Source organism: Motacilla alba, chromosome 15 (assembly GCF_015832195.1).
Source record: "Motacilla alba alba isolate MOTALB_02 chromosome 15, Motacilla_alba_V1.0_pri, whole genome shotgun sequence".
Taxonomy (NCBI): domain Eukaryota; kingdom Metazoa; phylum Chordata; class Aves; order Passeriformes; family Motacillidae; genus Motacilla; species Motacilla alba.
The window spans coordinates 3721048-3740048 of NC_052030.1; the positions used below are offsets into that span (position 1 = coordinate 3721048).

Consider the following 19001-nt stretch of genomic DNA (forward strand, 5'->3'; position numbering starts at 1 on the left):
GGAGCTAATGGAGCGTTTTGCCAACTCATGTGACAGCAGTGATGCTGATGGACAAGCCACTAGGCAGCCCTGGTGTGGTTATAATGTTGGAATAATAATTTAGCATTTTTAAAAATCCTATTTCTGTCTGCAGCTGGCCAATGGATCGCATCATTCCTTGTAATATCCTCACCTACCTGCTGTGAGGTTCCATGCAGTTTTGACCCCTCATTTTGTTGTTATGCCTCATACTCGATAAACCCCCACAGTAACTGGCACAAAACACAGCAGTCTTTGTGCTTCAAGCAGCAGATTCAATGTATCACCTATTGCTTTGCTCTCAGTAGTGGTTCTCCCTGTGCTGGTTTTTCTGAGCAGTCTTGCTTTCATTCTGTTCAAAACCTGGGTCAGGTTTGACCTGGGCTATCTAAAAGCTAAAGGCTTCTTTCTAATCTTGACCTCTGCTGGTAGAGGTGTTTAACTGGAGCAATGGCAGCTTGAGAAGATGGGTGGTGGAATAGGTCACAGGATTTAGATTTACATTAAAGAATCTCACTACCCCAAGTTAATCTGGTCAAAGACTTTAAGGTTGTGGAGTGTTGGGACTGGGTGATCCTAAAGCCAACTGAAGTGACTCTGATTCACAATTGTTAGACAAGTTCTGTGTCAGTATAGTCAAGACTTTCCGATAGTCTATAAGGGCAGTGATGTAATTTCTATTTCAGGCTGAGCAAGGTAGGGAAAAAATTGGTACCTTTGCCTTGCAGGTATTTAATTATCATGCTGAGAGCTCCAGGATAGCCATTCTTAATACACTGATTTTGGTTAAGAATGTGTCATTAAGGGGCTTTTCAGTGTTACACTTTGTTGTTATGGTAACCTATGAAATACTTGACTTTTTAGTAAACCCCTTTCCAAAAGATCATTGCCTCTAAAAAAAGCTCCTAACTTCCCTGGGTCCAAGCAATGTGTCTGTAGAAGCAGCTCTTAAGTTACAGAAACAAAATCAAACCATTAAACCCAAAGTCAGGTTTATTTGAATTTGTCTCAACAGGTGATTTTTCTCTTTTGTTGGAGTATTGTACTGAAACACAGATTCTGCTCTCTGTTGCTCTCTTTTTTTCTGCTATTTAATGACTTCTAAAGCTTATTAAAAAAAACCCACCTGAAAACAGAAACCACCGCCCTTCCTCCCCAAAAATAAAATAAACCAAAACTTTCAAAAGTTTATATTCACTTACTGAAGAATTCTCTGAAAGAATTTTGGAATTTATTTATCTGAAATAAGCATATTTCCCTCTGTATTTCAGCTAAGTGATTAGGTATTTCACTGGAAAGGTGATAACAGAACCATTTGAATACCTAAGAAGTAGCTAAGATCAGAGGTGGGGAATGACATACTTGAGTTATCAGCAGCAAGGCTGCATTCTGTATAATTTGAAGATTTTGTTGGTTGTCTTTTGTTATTTGACATCCATAAACTGCATCAGCTTTTTAATTTGGAATCAAAAATCTGCTTGCTGAAGTCTAGCTGGGAGATGGTCAGAAAACCTTCATTCTTACCTAAGCAATATGTGTACAGCATAAAGAGCCTTTCATTTTAAGAATTGCTTTGTAACTACAGTCCAAGAGGCCTTGAAAATGCAATGGCATGTTTGGACTTGCACGTGGAAACTATATATATATGAAAAGACAAGAGTTAATATCTTGTGCAAACAGAAGAACTTGAGAAAGTATTAAAGACTGATTTTTAAACTCTTTTCTGCTGTTAAAGAGGCAGGACCCAAATCTCATTATTCATAAGTCCAAGATGCTTCTCCTTATGAACACCATGTTGTCATTCAGGATGTTAACAGTTACACATTGTGGTGTTTCATTTCAATTCTTGTCTTCAGAAAAATATGTTGACTTGTTTCTTGAAGTAGAGATCACTTGCATTGCAGGTTGGAAACCACTTTTATTAATAGAAATGTAAGTGTTGGATCATTGTCTTGACAAAACACTAAAGGAGTTAAGATAATATTGTAATGATGGGTTAGAAATAGCACAGAGCCTTTTTTATAAGTGGTCTTAGCAAAAATTTCCTTTAGTTTCATCACTGAGATTGTCTATTTTTCTTTCATAAGACTTTCTCAAATAGGTCTGTTAGAGCCTGAGGAAGAGGAATGCCTAACCTATTTAAAAAGGCTGTGTGGATGCTTTTCCTCAAAGCATTTATAGATCACCTTGTAGATCAAGAAGAGACACATTTTTATCCTTAAGAAACATTCTGTATTGCCTTTAAGTTTCCTATTTCAGTTGAGTCATTCACTGTCCTAGGGGAAATGCAGTCTCTCTTTTCTGAATTTGCATGAAAATATTTTGAAAGGATGGAAAGACCCGGTTAAGGCAATGTTCTTTGTACCAGTCATAAATACACACACTGAGGCAGAGTTTAGAAATAAAGGCTCTTTTCCATCAGAGACACTTTATCTAATCTTAATGATAAGCTGATTAAAGTACTGGAGTATGTGTGGTGGTTTTGGATTTTTCCCTTTTTCTTTTTCCTTTTTTTTTTTTCCCCTTAAACTTAGCAACCTACAACACCCCCTTTTCCTCTGAAAGTCATTCTTTGGAACAGATGGAAGAGGGTTACATCCTTCCACAAGTGGGGATGTATCTAGGCAAGGAATTGACTTTTTTAAAACATGAAGTTCTTCACAAGATACTTTAAATGGTAAACAGAACACGTACGTTCGTTGTAACGTGTCGGGGACAAAAAGAGCTCTTTGTACCCAACCAGTTTGTGTGAGTAGAAGCACTGGGTTTTACTGTCTTTTTGAGTAATACTTTTGCCTCCCTTCTGGGTGAGCCTGAGAAAAGTGCAAATTTGTCACCTTGTCAGATGTGATGGCATGGTGCTCACATTTATTTCTCAGAGGCTTATCTTGACCTCTGCTGAAGGATCCTTCCCTTTAAAGAAGCAATTGATAAGCACATCAGTGTATTTGTATTCACCAGTCTTCATCTTGCTCTGAAAATGCTATGGTTGTGTGACAGATTTCTGATTTTAAACAAGAAATAATAACTTAACTAGACATTATGCCATGATGTGACCCACGCTTGAGAATAGAATTGGTTGTCTGTTTTAGCTTGGTTTTACAAGACTACTTGGTTTTATTTGTTGTCCAAAATACCCACAGAATAAGGACTCCTTAGTCTGAGGAATAAAAGTCTATGAGGAAGCTACCAAATAATTAGCAACATCAGACAGAGTAGATCTAGCTTTTGGGGTTTTTTTTAACTTATTCCCTCTTACCCCTAAGTGATATTTTTCTCCGACAGCTGAAACTTCTTCAGAAGTTCTGCTTCTCATTTTCAGCCACTGTTGACAAGTTCAGAACTACTTAACATCTAGAGGTGTTAATGTCAAATGGATGTTCCAAGTTTTCTCTTTAGTTGCTACTACTTCTTGATACAAATATTGTAACAAAGTTATACTGCAGAGTTGCAGAGATTTTGGACTATTAGTCATGGATTTTAGTGAATGCAAAATAGAGGGCAAAGGATTTTTTCATTATTTTTAAATCTAGTATTCACAATTTCTCTTTTGTTCTCATATTTTATTTAACATCAGAGGAAACTGTAGTGTAAAACATTGTGCTCTTTAAACTAGTTTCCCACCAGCCCCAAAGGTTTGCTCTGTCTCAAATTCAGCTTTATCTTTGTGCATCCATTGTTCCCCCACTGAGTGCTTTTTCATCTTTTTATGTGCGTGCATAGTTAAATGATCTTTTCTTTTATGCATGTGGTTTGAATAGAAATTCTGAATGTTGGTGAGAGGAGCAACTTTCTTTTTAATTGCGAGGCCTTGAAGATGACTCTTAAGATCTTCTTTGCTAATTTCTAATGAGAAGTAAGACTTCTGGTGAGAAGTAAGATCTCTCTTCCAGAGATGAAGTTATGTCTGTCAGGCTCTGGGGAGTACAGAACAGGGTGCTTGTACCAGTATAAAAAGGCAGCTAAGTTGGTTTTTGCTCTCCCTTTAAAAATGTTCTAGACTTTTGCAGATGAAATGAAGAGTTTTCTGTTTTCTCTATTACTTTACCTCATAGACAGTATCTGCCTTCAAAACCAGTGTTAAAATTCCCACAGCCCCTTTCTGAGAGAGAACGCGCAGAGTTCTTTCAGCAAAGGTCCTGAAATTAAAAAATACTAATCCTGAACTGATTCTCCTGTGCTGTGAATTAACTACAACTTTGGGCTTGTATTTGCATTTAAGATGATACATTTACAAATTGTTTTGTTACTTCTCTGTTTTTAATCATTAAGAACATACGTAAGTGTAGCTGGACTTTATCCTGACATTAAGTGATTTTTTTAGAGGGAAATACATATTCCAATCAACAATCTGCATTTCAAAATTATGTTTATGTTGCATAAATATCAGCATTGTTATATTTTTTTATTACAACCAATTAAATAGAAGAAATTAATAAATCTGTGATACTGACATACATTTTAAATGCTCTGGAGCTGGTAAGTTCCAGTAGGCTGAAACTGCTTGCTATAGTACCTATTTAATTAGTGTGTTTTCCTCATTTATCTCATTCTAATGTACTTGGAAGTACTGTACACAAGCAGCATCTCCTTCATGGAATTTCTTCTCACTTCCCTGCTTGGGAGCAGTGTCAGGATGGCTCTTCAGGGAGCTGCTACCAAAGCCTATGCGTGTAGTTGAGATTTGGCAGTTGATGGAGACGGATTGGGGTTTTTTTTTTGTCTATTAATGCTGGTCTGGTGGGTAGTTCCAGCGAGGGAATGGAGAGTTAAAGGTGGGCAGTGGAAGGCTTTGGCAGCCTAGAGGGAGCCAGAGCCTCCAGCCGTGACTCGCTGTGCCCCTGCCACTCGCGGGCAGCAGCGTCTGCCACGCCGCAGGCAGGTAGGGTTAACGCCGGCATGCGGGAATCGGAGCAGGGAGCCTGCACTGCAGGGGTTGGAATGTTTGTTCCCAGTCCTTCAATCCTCATCAGCCCTTCAGCTACAGGAGATCCATACTGGATCCATGGTAACGGTTTTAGCACGCTCCGCTTCCATCGGCTGGTGACAATGGGCTGTTCTAGCTGCTGGCTGAGGAGCTGTCTCCCCTTTGCTGATCTCAGAGTTGCAGTGAGTGGGGACGCGAGGGATGAAATGAAATAAATAAATGTTAGGAAATGTGATTTAATGAGGTAGGGATTGCACAGCAGGGCTTCTGCATTCATTCCTTTCCCACATGTAGCCAAGCCAGCAGGTAGCTCGGGTGCTGCACAGCACCGAGAAGAACTTGTCCTTTTGTTCCTTAGGTTAATTAAACTGAAGCGAGCACGAGAAAATCATCTGAAATTAAACAACTGCTTAGCAAGTTAAGTGGTACCAATTTAGAAATTACAGTAAGAAATACATTGTAATTCCTGCTATTTATACCTCTCTTCACAGCTGATTGTATCAGAGCCAGACTGCAGTAGTGTCCCGGCAAGAGTTCCAGATCTTAAGCAAGCTCTTTTAGAGAAATAAAATCAATCTTCTTTTCCTAAAGACCACTGAGCTTTTAGTAGCTATAGTTTATTAGAACCTTCCAGGAGAAAGATCAGTTTGCTGTTGATTAGAAACCCATGCTGGGAAGATTCTTGCTTGTGTTAAAGGGTAAGATATATCCCTTAGCTGACTAGCACAGGATCAGGCTTCTTTCTCAGGTAGTGTCACTAATTGGACAGGTTGGAGACATTTTCCTTTTCAAGATTTATCAGAATTGACAGGCTTCTGGTTATATTACAGTAATTATTTTCTTAGCCTGGTGCTTTGATTTTATTATTTATGTGTTAAAAAACCCAACATCTTCACCTGAAAAAAACCCAAACCCCAGAATCTCCAATGCCCAAGCTAAATCCCAGTTTGATCAGTGTGGGAGATGCTGTGCCTGCAGAGTGGTAGCCATGTTGGCAGCTCAGGGGTTAATCTCTTGTTGCTGTAATACGCTTTGAGAGCAGCAGCTCAGTCTGCTTGTGTTAGCAAGATTAAAAGCAGGAGCTGCAGTGCCATTGCAAGCACTGAATGAGTGGGACTGTTGCAGAGTGCACTGTAGCTGAATTTTATCTTTGCTTCTTGCTTTTTTTCCACCAGCTCCTCCCCCCTTCGTTCCTACTCTCAAGTCTGATGATGACACCTCAAATTTTGATGAACCAGAGAAGAATTCGGGGGTTTTATCCTCTTCGCGCCAGTTGAACCCAGCAGGATTCTCGGGGGAAGATTTGCCGTTTGTGGGGTTTTCATTCATCAAGGCTTTGGGGATACTCAGATCAGAGTAAGTAGAAATTATTGCTCAGGTGGATAGGACTGCTGGAAAAATGGGTAGGTTTGTTGCAGAGAGGATGGTGTGTGTGAGAGGAAAAGCTATTTTAACTGACCTGTACTCTGCTGTAGGGGAGCTGCCAGATTCGGGCTTTATCTGTTGCTGGTGTGTCTTGTGCATGTCTTACTGTTCTCTGATTATTTCTGGGATGAGAGGGAGAAAATGGGATGGAAAGATTCAATCTAAACCAGTTATTATTAAAATGGTAGTTCAAATAGTTTGAATTAGTTGTTGCTGTTAAGCAGGGAGCAGTAGGTGATTGCATTTCTGGTACTGCAGATCCCTGCAAGGAGGAGAATACTGAGGAGTTCAGAGATGGAAAAAGGGGATGGTGTTTTTTTATTGGGTCACAGAGTGGGCACCAAGTGCTGGGAATGTGTAAGGCTGAATCAGTGATCCATAGAAAAGGAGCTCCACTAACCTGGGAATGTGCAGTGATGGGTCAGTGAGCAAGGGAAGGAGCTGCATGGCAGCTGGCTCTGTGCTGCTGGGTCAAGTTAAATAGGAGGACTGGACATTGCTGTGGTGTGTGCTCAGACTGGAGATTCAGATCAGATATGCAGTGGCCATGTGTGTGGAGGGATGTAAAGACCTCAGAGAAATGGTTTTCAATGGAAAGAAAACATGATTTCCAAGAGAATGGAGTCAGAGAAAAAGAAGAATATAAGTAGTGTGATATAAACCATTTGATGTGGTGGGTGGTTGGTTTCTGGTGATAGAGCTATTGAAAAAGTATTAGTGCAGTGTGTTAAGTTGGGAAGTCCTTAGCTCAGGAGCAGGAGGCCTCTCAGGAATGCAGTGGCTTTGGCGGTGTTAGTGACTCAATGCACTGTGTTTTCATGTCAACCCTCATTCCCTGCTGCTGGTTTGCTCCCTTCTGGGACTTCATTGTCAATCTGTCTTAATTGAGTTTCATTTATGTCGTATTGGTGATAGGTGCTCTGCAGTAAGCTTGTCACCGAATTTGGTGATACTGTTGACATCTTTGATCTTGCTCACACTGTGAATCAAGGTTATATGATGGTTATGCCAGAAATAAAAAGGGAATCTTTGCCTTCCCCTCCTCAGCAGAGTTGTTTTTATGGCAAAAGAGGAAGGAAGGGAGAGGATATAAAACGCCAGAAAGTGTTCTTTTGGTGAAATGATCTAATATTGTCAGCAGGATGGAATGTTAGATCTGTAGATACCTGGGGTTAAAAATCTGTCTTAATTTAGGAGTGAGATAACTTAGGCTGTTATCTTGTCTGCCTGCAGAACTGCAATCTGTGTACCAGGTCTGTGTGGCCATTCAGGTGACAGTCAGAAAAGCCTCAATAGTGACCATGTATGTGTGGTAAAAACATGTATGTAATTGGGCCCAGGACTAGAACTGGAGCATGGGGTAAAGTCTCAGAACAGTGGTGTAACAGTGCTGGAGGCTGAGAGAGCTGTAGCAGATGGCCTGAGGTGCTTTCTCTGTGAAGCTGGTATCAAAAATGTGTATGGAAGTTACATTTAAATTTTGGGAACAGGTGAGAAGAGGTATAGCAAACAAATATAGAGATTAATGTCCTCTGCAGAAATTTTGACTGAAATAAAATTTGTTTGGTGTGGCTTGTTTTTTTCTTAAACTGGAACAGAAAGTCATATTTAATTTTTCCCTAAATAATTTTAATATATCTTAAGGGTTTCTTTTTTTTCTTGAGTGAGATCTCAATAAATGCACCTATTTTTAGCAGTAAATACTTGCCTTTTGTTCTAAGAAGGTGATTTAAGTATGGCAAAGCCCTTTTGTAGACTTTAAAATACCTGTATTTAAATAATGCAGTGATTAGTTTATTCTCAATACCACTGCAAATGGGTCACAAAGATAACTTCTTACTTATAAAATATTGTCTGGGGTGTGTTTTACTTGAGGAAATAGAGTACAGTTTCTGTCTGCACTGCCTTGAAAATCAAATTCTTAGATGAAGAACAGTCAAGTGTGGAGGGGGCTAATCTGTTGTGAATCTTGGGATGCCTTCTCTGGAAGGTCCTAAGCCATGAAGTTTATCAGTCCAGAATTTTTTAAAAAAACCTTTTCCTGTGAAAGTCTGTCCTTATGGTTGCTAAGTGATGCAGATCTATTTTCCTGTCTGCAGCACGAACCCTCTAGTGCTGCTTACTGTAAGGCCAGGCAACTGCAGAGTGCTGCTGATGAGGTCCTTGGAACTTTCAGCACTTTGAATCTGGGGGCTGCCAAACTCTGAAGGTCAGGGTTATGCTCTTGCCCTTGTCCACTGGACTGTAAGAAGCTATGGCTGAGCTACGGGTATTTCAAATACTTCAGAAAAAAGCCAGCTAAAAAAGAAGGACAGAAGAAGGATAACAGAAGTTCCCTTTTCCACTCTGCCAATGACTTCAGGCTAGAAGGGTTTGCCTAAGTCACTTAGACCTGTTGCCAGAAATGACATGGTTGGTGTGTAGTTTAGAAGGGTCCATTGGATTACAGTGCTCTGTCTGCTGCCCCATGCCATGAGGTTTGAGAAGAATTTGTCCCTCTAACAAATGTGAGATTTATCAAAAATGCAAAAGGCACGGCAATAATGTGTCCTAGGAAGCAATCAGGAGAAATCAAGAGCATTGCTTAAGTTGTGGGTTCCTGTACTAGCAAAGTGTTTCAGTTAAATCTGCTCTGAGAAGAGCTGGGCTGAGGCTGCAGAGAAGGACCAGCTAACTCCTCTCATCATGGCCTCTGAATTCTGGATGTGGGGGAGAAAAGCCTGTCTGACTGCAAATCTGGCTGCTGGTTTGGCTGCAAGCATGTGACTGTGACAAGATAAGAGGCAACCAAGAGTTTAATTCCATTAAAAGCCAGCCCCACCTTACTTCCTGTCCCTAACCATGGCTGATCTCCAGTGCTTAGAACAAGTGACAGAAACCCTTAACTGCCAAAAATATGCATCAAGTGGTGGAAGAAAATTGTTCTTATCTTTTGCAGGTGACTAGCAGAAGCATAAGATAAATATGTTATAAAGACAGGGCTAACCAGATATACCAAACTGCCTAATAAAAATAAATACCTAATAAAATAAATACCTAATAAAAATAAATACCAAATTAAATATATCAAAACACCTAGTAAAAAATAAGTGCCTAATTAAAAAATAGTCTATTATGCAAAATTTTGCCTCCCTGTATTCTCTCTCCAAGGTCCTAAGAAATAGTGTTTCTCAAGATTTTTGTTTCTTGTTTTTTTTTTTCCTGGTTTGTTTTGGGTTACTGGGATTGAGGTTTTTTAATTTCAAAATTTGGTATGGATTTGTGACTGTCATTATAAAATACTGAGTTAAAATGGGCCATTCCTCCAAAAAGAAGGATTTCTACTGATTTCTTCCAACAGTTTGTTGGGTTCTGGTAAGCTCTTTCACCAAAGATAGATGAAAGAGGAAGCACAGGATGAGCATACCAAAAATATGCTTTGCTTCAGCGAGCTCTATTCACAGATTGATGGTATCACTGTTTGTTTTTGGTTGGTTTTTTTTAGGCCTGAGCAAGCATTTACGAGGGGGTGGAAGGTACAGATGAGTATAATGCTAAAAAGAATAGAGCATGAGGGATGGGGGATGAGATTATCAGCATGTTGTGTGGGGGCCAGGATTAGGACAGATGGTGCCAATCCTTGTGAGAAGGAAGCACAGGTGAGTTGGGGGTTTAGGACAGTGGCAGGAGAGGACACAGGAAGTTACAAGGTGTGATGGGATGCACAAGGTACAAATTGGATACCTTGTGCATCCCATACCAAGAATCAGCTTGGAGCTTTTCCCATGGCAATGCTTTTTTCTTCTTCATCTCAGCCACGTTAGGGCTGGAGGAGCTTTTACACAAGCAGCACTATTTCTGCTCATTCTGCTGGTTGAGGCGCTGCTGATCTAGCTGTGAAATCACTAGTCAGCTCTAAGTTAACTTGGTTTTTAGTCATGCAGGCATTGCTTCTCTGTAAAGTAAATTGGCACAGCCAGTGCTATGAGAGCTTGGTACTCTTGGGTTTGGCTTTTTTTAAACTTAGACTCGGATTTGGGTTTTTTAAAATCTTTTATTGCAATTTTTTTGTTGATGGAGCTCGTTACCTTTTGTTAATAATTTTTTTCACACTTAAGAGGAAACAGCAGAAACTGCTCTGTTGGGCTAAGAGAATTGATCCAGATGTAACAGTTAATTAAATGAAATACTCTGAGATGGTCCCAGCCCGAATGATAGCTTTGCATCATGGCTTTTGATGTTGGATTGTATGCATTTAATTTCTCCAATGATGCTGACTGAGGAGGAATATAAGTGCCCCAGAAATGTGGGTATTTTCCACCTTGTCATGCTCTGATGAGAGCTTCTATCACCATGACAAGGCTTATTAGATTAGCCAGTATTCCATTTCTCTTGATTTCCTCTGTCTGCCCCTTTCTAATACTTTGAAGGTTGTATGGATGTTCAGGAAGTTGTTCTAATACAATTTGTACACAGGAAAGAATTACTGGGAGAGCATGTCTCCTAAAAACTGTGTGTCCACTGCTAACTGAGATCAGCTTCCCTTGGGGAAAAGATGTACTGTTTCTGTGGCAGGAAAATCACCGTGTCACCAGCACATATATTTTTAAGGAATCTTTTCCTCACTTTGGACAGGGATGGGGAAGAAAGATAGTAGTTGTGTCTGCAGTCTTCTCTCCTCTTACAAAGCCAACACCAGCCCTGAGGAGCAGCTCCCTCTGCAGTCACCTCATGAAATCCAAGCTTGGGCAGTCTCCTGTGCTCTGTCCCATCCCACCTGGCTGAACCTCCTACCCTTTGCAGAGCTCTTCATTTCCTTCACTGAATCCTTCCTGTTCCTGCCTGCCTTGCAGTGCCTGGGGATGCTCTCAGCTGGCTCACCACGAGAAGTTTTTGAAATGCAAAATGGTGGCTGTAATATTAGGCTCCGATTCTTTTAATAGCAAATAAAATAAACAAGCAAAAATGACAAAATTAGCTCCTTTGAGGAGGTGGAGTAGAAGACACAAATAAAACCAGCTCTGTGAGAACTGACCACAGTTTTCTTAGGAAATGCCTCAGATCTGAAAAGAATGGAAGTAAAAAAGTGATGGTAAAGGTTGAAACTATAATTTAAAAAAATAGATTGCTTTAACCAATACAGTTCAGACCTGTAAAACTAAATTTTTATTAAAAGAAGATTTTTAGATTTGTCTCAGTACATATTTGCAGCTATTTACATATATTTGATTAACATTTGAAAGCAGATTCCTTAGTGTCTTTTTTAGTTAATGTGAGCTTTAATTTGTATTTTTAGACTGCTTTTCTCAACTATTCATTTTTAGCCTTGTTTGTACACCCAGCTGTTATGGGATTTAATATGCATCTTTCTCAGATGGTTGCTTTTTCTCTGTAGGAGTATAGACATGCTTTATAAATTGATTTTTAAACATGGTAATTTGACAGATCAGATTGATTGCACCAGGGCTAAAGGAATGCTGTAGAAAAGCATTAATTTTGAACTTTTTTTTTTTAGTAAGTCCTGATCATATCTCTATCATTGACATGCAGGATTCTTTCTTCTAAGTTTTTCCATATCAGGTTTCTGAAGAGATATATTAATACCTGACCTTTCAAGGCAGCATTGGTGGATTTTTGCTGTGTTTGCTTGCTGATATTAAAACAGTTTTTTCCTCACTGCTCAAGGTGGTGGTGCTGAAGATCTGTTGGATCCAGAAATGTTGCTGCATTTTTGTAAAAATCCATGTATATCTTTCTGTGCCTCTGCTGCATATCCAGTTGGATTAAGGAGTAGATTTTTCTCAGGAAATGGTGGTGATGGAATGAAACTTTCCTTGGTGTTGAGAGGAGCCTGTGCTGCTGTGTGTGGGTGTCTGGCTCTATGCAGAGAGCTGCTCAAAGCTCCTTTCTCTCCGTGGGGATAACTGGCTGCACACCAAACTGTGGCCAGGAGAAGCAGAAAGCAACGTGTGGGCAGCCTGTGTGATCTTTTATTAGCACCTTCATTGTACTGCTGCTTTTTCATCTATCAGTTAACACTGCTTCCATCATTAACTGCTCGAGTCTCTAGTCTGAATCATTTTATGCAAGGGAGAATGTGATTTTTAAAATTGTGTTTTGATGTGTGTACTTAATTTTTTGGTTGCAAGTTGCATATTTAAGACTTGGCAAAGCACTAAAAATATGCTCCTAAACATCAGGTGACTTCCTATCCTTTTCTAAAATAAATTTAAACTAATAGGAATGGTAAACTACTTAAATGCTGAGTCCCAATTAGACTGAAAGCTTAAGAACAAGTAAATATTTTCCCCTGGCTTCTGGAGTCAAATTGTTTTGAACAGTACAGTTGTGTCTCAGGAAAAAAAAATTACTTGTAAGTGGAACTCTGAAGTTCTGCAGTGTGACTAATCATATTGATATTCATTGGGTTTGTAGGGATCATATGAATTGGGTTAGGGAAGTTTCCATTTTGATTCACAGAATGTAACTAAGAATATTAAATTTTTCTTCCTGTGGTGCACATTATGACTTGTTGAAGTTTGTAGGGCTTTTATACTTTGATGGTTATTTAAAAACCTGTCTAAAAATAACGTACCAAATAAAAAGCGTTTCTCTGAAAATTTGTTATCTGTCCAAATGGTTATGTTGACTTTATGCTCTGTTTTTGTTGCACCTATAAATCCCTACAAATCATGCAAAACTGCTGCTGTGATTTATTGTTTTGCACTCTGACATAGCCACCGATGGAAAATATTAATATTGTAACTAGAAGTACACATGGATTATTTAATAATGATGTAGTGTCGTTAGCTTTTATGGTACGTTTGATCTGCAATGATGGCTGTTAGGCTGTGATTGCTGCACAATCACGTTTCTTTTATCCTGGAATAAGTAAGTACCCAATGACTTTACAGAGGCTGCATAAATCAGATTTCTGTACCTTTTGCCCATATTCATGTGCTGTTTGGCTTTGCTCTTTTAGATCTGTTTTTTCAAGTGTGGATTCCCCAGCCAAGGTCAGCTCCATGGAAAAGACACTTCTTCTCAAGAGCAAAGAGCTCCAAGACGCCCAGGACAAGTGTCACAAGGTATTTATTTATGCGATTGGCCACACCCATTGCTCCAGGAATCTGCAACCACTGTATGTCCAGGGATCTGTCAGATGCTGCTGATCATCCAGACTCGTGGTGGGCAAAGTGCTTTTCCTTCAGAGAGGTGGCTTCCTGTCCAATACAAAGGGAGATGAATTTAGGCCATGCTGTTGCTGTAGATACTTTTAACTTAACAAGAAGCGGCTCTGGATTTTAAACAGTGCTTTTCTCAGCGTGCCACAGACGACTGCTTCTTCCTGCAGGCCCTGCCTCTTCATCAGACACACATTACAGCAGTACTGTTCTGAGGGCTCTTCCTCACTCATCAGCTCCTGCTTATATAACTGTTGTCACGTCACTGCTTTATGGTGAACGTCTTGTAACAGTTGCTGTGCTCCAATAAAGGGAACCTGGTGGAGTCCTTTAACGCTTACTGCTTGTTTTGAGACTTTTATGAGAGTTCCATTACTTTTCTCCCTCGGTTCTGGATTTGACCATTTGCTCCTGACAAGGAGATGGGGGGAAACCATCTTCTGGTCCAGCATGGATTTGGGATAAGGTTAAAGTGACCCATCTCTGCAAGTCAGGTGAAAAATGATTGTGTCTTCTTTGCTAACTGGGGTTCGAAGAATGACTGAATATGAACAAGCAGCTTGAATGAATGGGGTGACTTAGACTTACTACTTTGTCCTTAAGAAGAACTGTGCATTCCTGGAGCAGAGACAATGGTATCGGCATTTAAACGGCATTTTGCGAAACATAGCTAGAAGTCTCTTGGAGACAAATTCCTTACAAAGAGAGCTCTGAAAGTAGCAGAAAGCTTTTGAAGCCCCCCTTTATAACCTCTTGATATTTATTGCAGATGGAGCAGGAAATGACGCGGTTGCACCGGAGAGTGTCAGAGGTGGAGGCTGTACTTAGCCAAAAGGAGGTGGAACTGAAAGCCTCTGAGACCCAGCGATCCCTCCTGGAGCAGGACCTGGCCACCTATATCACAGAATGCAGTGTGAGCCCTTACACCAGTCCTTTCAGCTCTGAAGGCCTGAAATCTGGTGGTCTTTGTCTTTCTCTTCCATCATGCTTTCAGTGGGGTGCTTGATGGAGAGAAAATACTATGTGAGAGGATATCTGTTGAACATGGAGCCCTGAAGTGTTTGCACAAGCTTGATTGGTAGTTTTATTCAGATGTTGTTTCATGGTCATGTGCTTAGATCGTGCAGGAGTGACTACTGTCCTGGTCTTGCTGAAACTCTTTGTGATGTTTGTCTTACTGGCTGTGCTAGAACATGCCTGGGTTGTGCTTCTTGAAGGTTTCTTAGCTGGAAGAGGATGGGGCCTAATCAGTGCCTAGACAGAAATCTTCAAGAGCAAATAGGATTAGGAAGCAGTGGTGTTGCCTCCATCTGTGGTGTCCTGAGTTCAGACCCATCCTTGTTCCCCAGCACAGTGTCAGGGAAGGTCTAGGACAGGTGCTATTTTTCAGGTAGAATATAAAAATGAGGCTGTAAAGCCATGCCTTCAAAGATCATTTTTCATGAGAGCTGGAATGTCTGCCCAGTTGTCACTGGCAATATTCCAGTGAGGATATTTTCGTTCTAGTTGATAGTCTCTGTATTTTCAGTTAGGTACACAATTATGTTTCCTCTCTTGTACCAAGAACAAAAATGCAGCTAATACTGTGTTCCAGAGAATTGAAAACCATTTCTGATGTCTTGGTTTGTTGGGGAGGACATCTTAAACCGGGGCCAAGTGATTTTCCTATATGAATGCTACTAGGCAAAGAAAGAAAATTCAGTTTTTATCTTCCTGTTGATGAATAACACTCAGTTAAAAGGAGCACCACTCCACTGGTGACTCCAAATTTGGAGGTAAGGCATGTGGTGAGATGCAGACTCAGCTCTTCTGTTCCTTACAGAAATTTAACAATGATTAAAGCCTTTGGCTCGCTTAACAGCAACAAGAAAAATGTAAGTAACAGGAAGTTGAAGGATTGTATCTAGGCTGTGAATTAATAGTGCTGGATAAAATATAGATAAATGCTGTCAATAATAGATGCCTTTTGTGATCTGTGTTTGGTTTTTGTCTCTAAACCTGATGTGAGGAAGTGGAGATTTGAACTAAGATTTAAGTTGAGTAAACAGTGTTTGTAAAACGGGCTGCTCCTGTTCAGATAGGAGCAGCACTGGCCATGAATTTCATTAGGATTCCATCACTGCTGCCTCCATTTTTTTGATGCCTCACTGCATTTAAGGAGGCATTTGTGTAACTAAAGATCTTCATTACACAACCATTTGAGAAACCAAAGCCTATGTATTGAACATTTTGCTTTCTGCAGAGCTTAAAGCGCAGCCTGGAGCAGGCACGGATGGAGGTGTCTCAGGAAGATGATAAGGCACTACAGCTACTTCATGATATCAGAGAGCAAAGCCGAAAACTGCAAGAGATCAAAGAACAGGTATTCCTGCTTCTTTGGGGAGCAGAGTGGCTGCCCACAAATAGGCCTTCTTGGCACATTCTAGCTCTGGTGCCAGGATTACGCTCGGTGTTGATAGGCTGTGATAACTCCCAAGCTGTGTGATTTCACAGGGGTTCCTGAACAATACAGGAAGCAACAAAATTCCACTTGTGTATTTTGCAAGTAAGCACGAACTCCAAACTTCACCTTTTTCTTTTCCTAGTCCTGAAAGTACTTTGTCTATACAGCCAGTTTAGGACTACAATGCTTTAGTGACATGCTGCACTAGAAATTACCTATCCATTTCAAATGGTTAAGGTATGGAAATGTCACAAGTTAATGAATCTTCACCTGGGAGAGAGTTGAGCTGACCTGAATTTTATGTTGGTTTTAAAAAAAATTTTCTTCTTTATCTTACCATTTAAAATGCTTAATAGCATTTCAAAATAGGATGTGTGTTGCCTAACTCTTCTTTTCCTGATTTGATCTGTTTGCGAAGTAGAAATTAATAATTTTCTTTTCCACCCAAAGAATGTTGAAAGTTCACTAATTCATAGTTGCTCATAAGGAAAAAAAGGTCAAAATTAAATGAAAACATTGTGACAAATGTGGTCATTGCAAGGGAGAACCCATTCAGTTTTATGAATTAACAGCAACATACTTGAGAAAAACATAGAGAAAAAGAAATTGAAATTTGCTACAGCATTCAAACAATTCTTTATAATTATCTGTTGGTTTTCATCTTCAAAACACTTTGCAAACATTAACTGACTCATTTCAAAGTCTCTGAGACAAGGAAGCCTTGAAACCTTGGTAATAATTCTCCAGACATGAGTAGCTCTTACGTAAAAAGTAATGAAATGCAACCCCAACCCTCTGGATGTAGCTGGCCTCCACAGACTTTCCCTAGCTTTCTTCTGGGTGGTTTTCTTATGTAATACAAGGGATCTAAAGCTCCTTGCTCTCTCTTCTGGTGCTTTGCTAGCAAAGTTGCTTTAAATGCAGAAATGGGGAACATTTTTGATAATTTTAAATATCTACAGATTCTTAGGCAGTACAGACACATGTAACAGAGGAAACATAATACAAGTAATTTTTAATCAAACACATTGTCCCAGAATCTCTTAATTTGGCTTGTGAAGATTCACAATGACATAAAGAGGCTGCTTAGTTCAAAAAATGAGTCCTGCAGACTTTCATGTCTGTGGTGGCCTTCTGAGCTCCCTGAAACACGTGTGCCAGAACCTTGCAACCAAAACTGCTTAGAGATTTGTGCTGACTCACGTGAGCAGGTGGATCTTGGCTATTAAAAACTTGGACCATGACTTTTAAGTCAAGGGGAGCTGGAAGTTGGAAGAGACCCTTAGAGTTTTGCTGTAGGAAACCTGAGGCTTGAGAGAGAATGAGTCAAATCAACAGCAAATCAGAATCTTCAAACTCAATAATCAGGCATTTAATATTTTCAGGGCAAGGCTGTAGGTTCAATTTAACCTCAGGTACTTGGATAGAAGAGCATGGTGGGTTTGTTGGGTTTTTTGTTTGCTTGGGGTGTGTGTTTGGGGTTTTTTTGTTTGTTTGGGGTTTTTGTGGGGGTTCTTTTGTTTGTTTTGTTTTTTTGTTTTGTTTTATTTTAACTTAACCTGTGCTCTGGTTGTTATTTGATGAAGAACTGTACTAACAGACCAACTTGCAACTAATCAGAACCTGAATTTTTTTGAAAGCCCCACTCATGTCTGTGTAGTTCCCTGATGTGATTTGCTTCAGGTACATGCCCTGAACTTGTCTAGTAATCTGTGCCTAAATACCTCTTGGTATTTTAGAGCTCTGAGCAATGCATATCGCAGAGGTTTGTTCTGTGTTGCCTTGAGTGGTGTGGCCTGTTCCTCTAATCTATCTCAGGACTTATTCAAAGACAGTCTTGCAAATGTGATGAAACAAGAAAACCAGAAATATTACTAATTATCTCCTCTTCTTTCTTTTTTTCTCCCTCCCTGTTTTCCTCCCTTCCCAAATGCTCATTGTAACGGTGGCAACTATTGTAATACCTTTAATTCTTTGGTCAAGTTTGCTGATATAAAAGCCCAGTATTTTAGGAAGTCTAAACAAATGATTTCTGAGCAGAACATTTGTTCCTTCAAACAATTCTGCCTTTTTTGTTCACAGATGTATTTGTATAAAAAGAATATTTGAGTTAATACATTCTTAGTTACTAGGAAAAAAGCTCTATTTTTTTTCCATCAAGAAAATAAGATTATCCTTGCATAGGAGATGAACTGGAAAGAGTAGGTCTCTGTCTGGCTTACAAAGTGGAGAGCCAGTTTTGGGATTACAAGCCAAAGAGGCATTCTTTGCTCCCTGTAAGGGACAGTAAAGCAATCTGCTAAAGGCCTGGCTTCTTTCAACATCTGCATAAGCTCTCCATGCTGGAGCATGAGGGGCTGCCATCAGGGTCAGTGCTCAGCAGTCCCTCATCGGGCTGAAGGCAGCTGCCTGTCTGGAGGGAGCGATGACAAACCTGATTGTGTCACAAGACAGTTAATCTTCTGAATATGGGGGCAGCCGGGCATACTGTAAGATATTCAAATGGAAAGAAAGATAGACTCCCCCACTGTCAGTCCTTCACAATCTTTGTTCCTAACTCTTGATGTGCATGTTTTCTACTTGTTCTCAGCTTTGTAAAAAATACTTTGATTTTGGAGAGGGCTTTTTGGTGTTTTTCCAGTTTGGTTTTTTTTTTTTTTTTGCTTTAGTGGAATTTTATGCAATGCATACTTGCAGGACTTAGTAAATGCTAAACATAATTAAATTATTTCTTACAGTGAAAATATGTGAAGCAATCTCTTGAGCTAGTCTCAGTTTGAGTTCCCAGTCTCATTGAGATAGTCAATTCAAATGTTCTTTTCTTCTCCCACCTTCCCCTTCCAAATGCCCTGTCTCCTACACGGGAAATCTTTATTTCTGCCTGTATAGGCAAATATCTTCTATGAGCAATGTGAGTTTTAGGTAGTTTTTCTAAGATAATATTTGATTTTAGGTTGTCTCCCATACTGAGCAGTGTGATCCTTTTTAACTCTGTCAAGAGAAATCTGATGGCTGCAAGCCACAG

At 39.9% G+C, this 19001-nt stretch overlaps 1 protein-coding gene across 10 annotated transcripts in view; it reads left to right on the forward strand.

The window, feature by feature from the left end:
* CIT (citron rho-interacting serine/threonine kinase) overlaps positions 1–19001 on the forward strand; it is a 67574-nt gene that overhangs the window by 8214 nt on the left and 40359 nt on the right. For 8 of the 10 annotated variants that reach the window (XM_038152448.1, XM_038152447.1, XM_038152449.1 and 5 more), the window contains exons 9-12: positions 6121–6301; positions 13332–13437; positions 14303–14446; positions 15776–15895. In XM_038152448.1, coding sequence (XP_038008376.1) covers positions 6121–6301; positions 13332–13437; positions 14303–14446; positions 15776–15895 — 551 coding nt within the window. Of the gene's footprint in view, positions 1–4924; positions 5027–5597; positions 5644–6120; positions 6302–13331; positions 13438–14302; positions 14447–15775; positions 15896–19001 lie in introns of those variants that run through there. The other 2 variants (XM_038152456.1, XM_038152457.1) reach the window with 2 other exon arrangements.